We start from the raw sequence: 6,130 nt of genomic DNA, 5'->3' as shown, positions 1-6,130 counted from the left end.
TGTTACCCCCTTGCAGGTGCGGGGACTGAGGTAGAGTCGGGCCTGGGGTCAGGCCGGTCCAGGGTCCGGCTCCGGCGCCTCCCCGGTCTCGCTGTGCGCCCGCCCCGCGCTCCGCTCCCTGCGGGCCTGCCGCCCTCCCCGCTTTGTGCTCTGCGGCAGCGCCCGCGGCCTGGAGGCCCCCCGGGCCCGCCTCCGCAGCCCTGACCCTGACGGGATGGTCCTGCAGCCTCCCGGGTGCACAGCGGCGGCCGGAGGCGAGGGGGGCCCACGCCAGGGGGACACGGGCTCCCTCTGGGGGCACCCGGCAGGGTGGGAGGGGGAAGCCATGAGCAGGACGTGGGGGCAGGGGGGTGGCAACTTCTCTGACTGCAGAGCTGGGGTCTCGCTCCCAGGCGCCGGGTGACCCTGACTAACGGCCCCTCCTGAGAGAGCCAGGTCAGGGCTGCAGGTGGCGTCGGACCCTGTGTACCTGGGGGCTTTATGTGACCCCCGGGGCCACTTGGCCTGTTTAAGAATTCACGGTAGGAAAAGCCCCCTGTGGAGTGGCTGCCCCCACCCCGACCCGTCTACTCGGATGCCGAGTGCAGAGCCTCGGCCCACTGGCTTCGTGAGGGTCAGATGTGAGTTCTCAACAGAGGAAGTGGTGGCTTGTGAATCTGCCTGATGTGCTGAAAGCGGGCTGTCCCTGAGGCCTTCGGATTGGCCTGAACGTCGGGGGCTGCTTCTCCCCTTTGACCCCTGGGCCGCCCTCTTTCTGACCTTGGCTGGGAGGATGCTGTCACGTCCGCGTTTCTGGGAGGGAGGCTAGGCTGCATCTGCTTACAGACACGCGACAGGTCTTGCTCGAGAACATTTGCGCGCTAAGCTTTGGGTGCGAGGAGTGATCTGTGTAGACCAGACCGCGCTCTCAGGATCCTGGCGGCGAGGCTGGGAGTCAGAATGCTGCTGGCACTTGGCGAAATCTCTTGCTAGCTGATGTTATTTGCCAAAAAGAACGGAGAGTTGGCATAACCACGCCGGCTGAGGGGGGCTGGCCGGGCAAGCAGGCGCGGGCGCACCTGGCTGAGGGGGGTGTAGGGCAGTGGGTGGGGGCCGCTGCCAGAGGTCCCTCACGCGGGCACCACGAGGGCGCCCAGGCTTCATGGGGAGCAGGAGACAGGCAGAGAGTCGACAAGGCGGCGTTCCCCGTGGGGAAGCAGCCAGCCGGAGCGCTGCCTGTCCGTCAGCTCGCCCCGCCAAATGGCCAGACAGGTGATGGGCGCCTGGAGGCCCCATCAGGATAGCCCGCTGCGCCTGGCCTCCCGCGGGCAGTGCTGTGTCTGCCGGGCAAACTGGGGCGGCTTGCCCTGCCCCCAGGGCTTGATCCCCGTCCCAAAGAAGAGTCTCCTTACTGAACCGCTTCAGGCTGTGGGGCTGGTATAGTAGGATTTTGAGAGCTCGGGTGTCAGACACCAGCCCAGGAGCCCCCCTCAGCAGACACCTCGCAGGGCCAGGACCACGGGAGGAGCTGCACCCCAACCCCCCTGGGCTTCTTGTGACCCTCACCCCAGCCTCTTTCAGTAAATTTGCGTCTCTGAAATAGAGGACTAGCTTTATAATCCTGGAAATAAAATAGCACACTTCTAAATAATCCTCTGAGTTAAGGCAAATCATGAAATTCTTAGAATTAAACATGCAGAGTTTACAGAATACAGCAAAAGGGTGCCCAGAGGGTGACACATTTGTCAGGAACTGGGGAAGAAAGAGCTCAGTGTGCTGCTCAGGAAACCGGGGAAACAAGGAGAAGGGCATGAAGGCCAAAACAGAAACGGACACGGCGAACGTTTGTCTTCTTCCTCTTAACAAAGTGGAGAGCGGCTTCTTTGACAAAGTCTTCTGATAAGAAGGACTGAGGAAGAGGCAAATTTCTGATCAGACTATGAACAAGAAAGATGCCGGCTACACCACTGTGAGTCATGGCCCTGGCCATGCTGCCCGAATGAAAGTCCCTGTGGGAGGGGCGCCTGGGGTCCCACAGCCAGCCTCCCCCGCCATGGTCCCAGACATACTGCCGAGCACCTTGGCCTCCCCGACGCCCATTGCACACCCACCCTGACTGTCCCGGCCAGTCCGGGATGACCAGGGGTCGGGGCTCCCAGCCAAGCCAGGCACGTCCACCCTCACCTGCACCGGCATCTTGCGGTGCGAGGGTCACACAGCGGGTCTGCAATGGGCTTCTACCCCTGCCTCCACCCTCTTGATTTAAGACGAGCAATCCACACCCTACCAGGCCTGACACCACGTTTTGGTGCCAGTTGTTTAATAGCACTGACTGCATTATTTTGGGGAAGAAAATTGGTAGATCATGAGACTCTCGGGTCCAGATGAAGACGGAAGGTACTCACTTCTCCCCGTGCGTGCCCCTAAGCACAGCTAGAAAGTCTGGATGGATGGACCCAGCACGCACGGGGAGGCTCTGAAACGTGGGGAGAAGGCCTGTTGTCGGTGGGGGCCTGGCGTGGAGGACCCGCTCGGCAGGGAGTTTCCCTGGGGGCTTGTTTACCTCGTGGACCCCAGACTGGGAGCAAGAGTGAGAGACCACTCAGAAAGTCCGGACGGAGAGGCAGACAGACAGAGAAGCACCCCAGCCCACCCCACAGCCATGGCCAGTGGGGAGCCCCTCTACTCCCACTGGGGACATGGGAGAGGTCAGACGTCCATCCCTGCCTGGCGGTGCCGAGGCCGCCAGCCTCACCGCGTCCCTGGCGAGTTGGCACTTCCCCCACCCCGGCCTCTCTGCTCTTCACAGCTTCCCAGCAATCTATGATTTCAAAATTAAAAAAAATAACAGGTTATAACTCATATACACATTTTTGGTGCACTTGTATTTTAAGAATATGTATTTCACCGTGTTGATGCATGGGTGTGATTTCCCAGAAGACACGATGCCATCAGATGTCACACTATTATGAAGAAGTTAGGATCTGAGAAATAAGATTAGAGCCATTTCCATTACAAAAAAAAAAGGAAAATGAAAGGAGAGGTCACATTAAAACCGTGCAAACACACTTTGTGTTTCTGTGTAAAACGAGTTTTGTTTGGAAGCTTCAGTAGCGATCAGCCGCTTTTCCCCTCGCTTAGCCCCCAGTGGGGACGTGAAGGACAGGGGACTCAAGGTTGGCAGGGACCTGCATCCCTGCCTGTCAGCCGTCAGCAGGCTCTCCCAGCGTCTCGTCCGTCAGGAAAGGCCCAGAATGGCTGCGAGACGTCCTCTAGTGATGCGGGACGCACGTCCACTCCGTGAAGCGTCCCCTCTGACAAGGGGCTCCCCAGGGGCGCCGCTGCCCGAGGCCCCCCCAGTGATGGCCATGTCCACTGGCCCCCCCGCCCTCCCTGCTACTTCCACGCCCTGTCCTTTGAAGGTCCCATCAGACCAGTGCTTGCTATGCCCTTTGGCCCCGTTTCTCACCATTTTCCAGCTCTCACCCTGTGCCTTGTAATCCAGGAGGATGGATCTCCCAGCAGCCAGTCTGTTCCCTCACCTTGTCACTGCCAGTCACCTTGTCACGGCCACCCCACCCCCACAGCCTCACCAGACCTGGTCCCTCTGGTCACTTGGGAACACGACCCCTCCCTAAACACAGTGCAACCCGTACTGTTGCCGTCGCTAACTGCTGCCTTCCCAGGTCACGCTCTCAGCCAAGGGTGGGGGCTGCGCTCTGACCTGCAGAGCTGTTTGGAGCTGAGAACCAAGTGGACACCAGCTCGGTGGGTGGGTCTTAAACGTTGTGACGCTGGTAGAGAGCAGAGAGACACAGCTATTATTACAGCAGGTCGTTTATGGAATTTAAAAACACAGGCACACAGACGTGTTCCACAAGAATGCAAGTAGACCAGGGGGCTGGCCCGTGCTGGCTGGGGAGGCACAGGCAGCAGGGTGGAAGGGCAAAGGGGAAAAAGTAAAGTGAGGGCGAACAACAGGCTGAGGGGCCTCACATGGGCCGGTGGGAGCACTGTGCCCTGAGTAGGAGTCAGCACCTTACATCTGAGACCCTTTAAAAACTTAAAAATCAAAACCAAAGCCTCCTGCACACCACAGCTCACTGGGCCCCACACCACGTCTCCCCTGGAGGGGAGGGTTAGTGCTGGAAGAGGCGGCGGCGGACCCTGGAGGGGGGCCGGGGGCAGCGGGGCTCCCCCTGAGGGTCCCCGCTGGGGGAAGGGGGCAGAGGGCAGAGTTCTGGGCTGGAGGACGGCTTGGGTGCCCAAATGCTGAGCCTGGACGCCCATTCTGATGGAAGGACTTGGTACGTTGTCAAGTAGGAAGCCCCTCTGGACGGGCCCTCCACTGCAGCCGGGGACGCCGAGCTGGCCGGAGTCTGCCACCCCTCCTGGGTGCAGTGGCCCGAGGCGTCCCCGCTTGGAGCTGGAGGGACTGAGGAGTACGGGGGTGGGGGGCCCGCTGGGTAAGGGAACACTCCAGAGGCCAGGGGGGCAGTGTGCTGTCTTCCCGTGAGGGGGTCAACACTGGAGATGCCCCAAGTCCAGACTGAAGGCGCTGAGGCAACAGGACAGGGGTACCCAATCCAGAGATGGCCGACAGAGGGTGTGCACATGTAACTCCAAGGGGCGGGGCACTCCATCCAGGAGGGGGCGGCCCAAGAGGGCCTCATGTCGGGCCAGCAGGCGGGGCCGGTGACAGGCTGGGCCCCCAGGTCAGGGTAGGAGGCGGCCCCAGAGGCAGCTGGAGGCGCTTGGATGTCCTTCGGGGGACGGTCAGGGGTCTTGAGTGTCTGCGTGGCTCCCTCCCAGGAGACGGCTGTCCCCATCATGGACATGGCTGAGCTCTGCTCTTCCCCGGCTGGTGACGCGTGGCCGCGCGCTGTCTGGGCTCCTGGCCTGTGAGGAGGACAGAGGCTGGAGGAGGAGGAAGTTTGGGGAGGGTGTGCGGCCGACCTGGGGGGCGGCGGCGCAGGCTGGGTGGGCGGCGGAGGGGCTGGGGTGTGTTCTGTTTCTTTGAGGAAAGTCTCAGGTCAAATTAAGTCGTTCTTTCCTGTTCCCATGAGGCCCCAGCCCCTGCCCGCCTAGTGTGGAGAAGCCTCTGGAGACTGACCCCTGGGGTCCACAGGGACCTGGGCGGCGTGAGGAGAGAAAACGAAGCAAATCCCTAAAGGAGTGGGGTCCTCGCTGCCGGCGTCAGAAATGCCGTGGGCACAGGCAGGCAGAGCAGGCGGATTTTAAGGGCCAGGCAAGAAAAATCAGAAGGAGTGAAGAGCCTGGGTCTTCCTTCCGGTCCCTTCCTCCCAGGACACACGGGGGACAGGCGTGAGGCCCGCCGTGCTGGGTGGGGCTGTTACTGCGGGAAGAGCCCTGGAAGGGGCACCCACCTCCGTGACGCCGGGGGCCGCAGAGGGAGGTGGCCCCACGGCCGATGCACCAGACGGACCCACGTGACACTCTGCAGGCGTGAGCCTCCCCGCCCACCTGGACCCGGACGCAGCCTTCTGTGCCCAGGGTGGGGGAACCTTCACTGCACAGGGGTGGGGGCCACCGAATGCACTCGGGTCACCTGACAAAAATTTTCCCCAACAAGCAAAATGGAGGCAGATAGAAATTGTGTTCAGCTGTGGGAGGAAAAATGAAAGTTCTCAGCATTGAACAGCATGGTGGACAAGTCCACTGAGAAACGGGGGAAAGGCGTTCTAAAAAACGCCACGGAAAGTCGGGGTGGGAGACAAGAGGCCACGCCCCCTCGTGGCAGGGCCCCCAGCACTCCAAGCATTGGGCAGTGGGGGAGGCCATGTGCAGGGGGCTAGAGATGCGGCTGAATGAGGAAGCTTGGTTCAACTTCCAAGGACTCTGATGAGCAGGTGGAGCGGAGATGCCCAGCGGCCGGCCGGCCCGCCCGCCCTCCCCCAAAGGGCCTGGGCTCTTCTCTGCCCCGAAGAGGGAGGCGGGGTGGGGAGTAGACTCACTCTACCTTCTGCTGGGACCCCAGCTCCCACCGCTCTCAGTCCCAGCGGGCGGCCCTGTTCCCCCAGGGAGATGCAAGAGCCTCCTCCGGGGAGCTTGGCCAAGCGGCCGCAGCCCAGGAGATTCCTCGGAGCCTTGGGGCCTCAGACTCCAGCCCCCTAGTGCCCACTCTTGGCAA

The 6,130-nt window shown here is 61.6% G+C and overlaps 1 protein-coding gene across 1 annotated transcript; it reads right to left on the bottom strand.

Moving 5' to 3' along the window:
* Positions 1-4,118: 4,118 nt before the first annotated feature.
* On the bottom strand, positions 4,119-4,808 carry PRR23E (PRR23 family member E). The gene has a single exon (XM_031676359.2). The coding sequence runs from the start codon at positions 4,806-4,808 to the stop codon at positions 4,119-4,121; it is 690 nt and encodes a 229-aa protein (XP_031532219.2).
* Between the last annotated feature and the right edge of the window lie 1,322 nt (positions 4,809-6,130).

The sequence above is a fragment of the Vicugna pacos genome, chromosome 17, assembly GCF_048564905.1.
Source record: "Vicugna pacos chromosome 17, VicPac4, whole genome shotgun sequence".
Lineage (NCBI taxonomy): Eukaryota > Metazoa > Chordata > Mammalia > Artiodactyla > Camelidae > Vicugna > Vicugna pacos.
The sequence above is the reverse complement of the archived record's forward strand: the minus strand, read 5'-3'. Positions and strand labels throughout refer to the sequence as shown.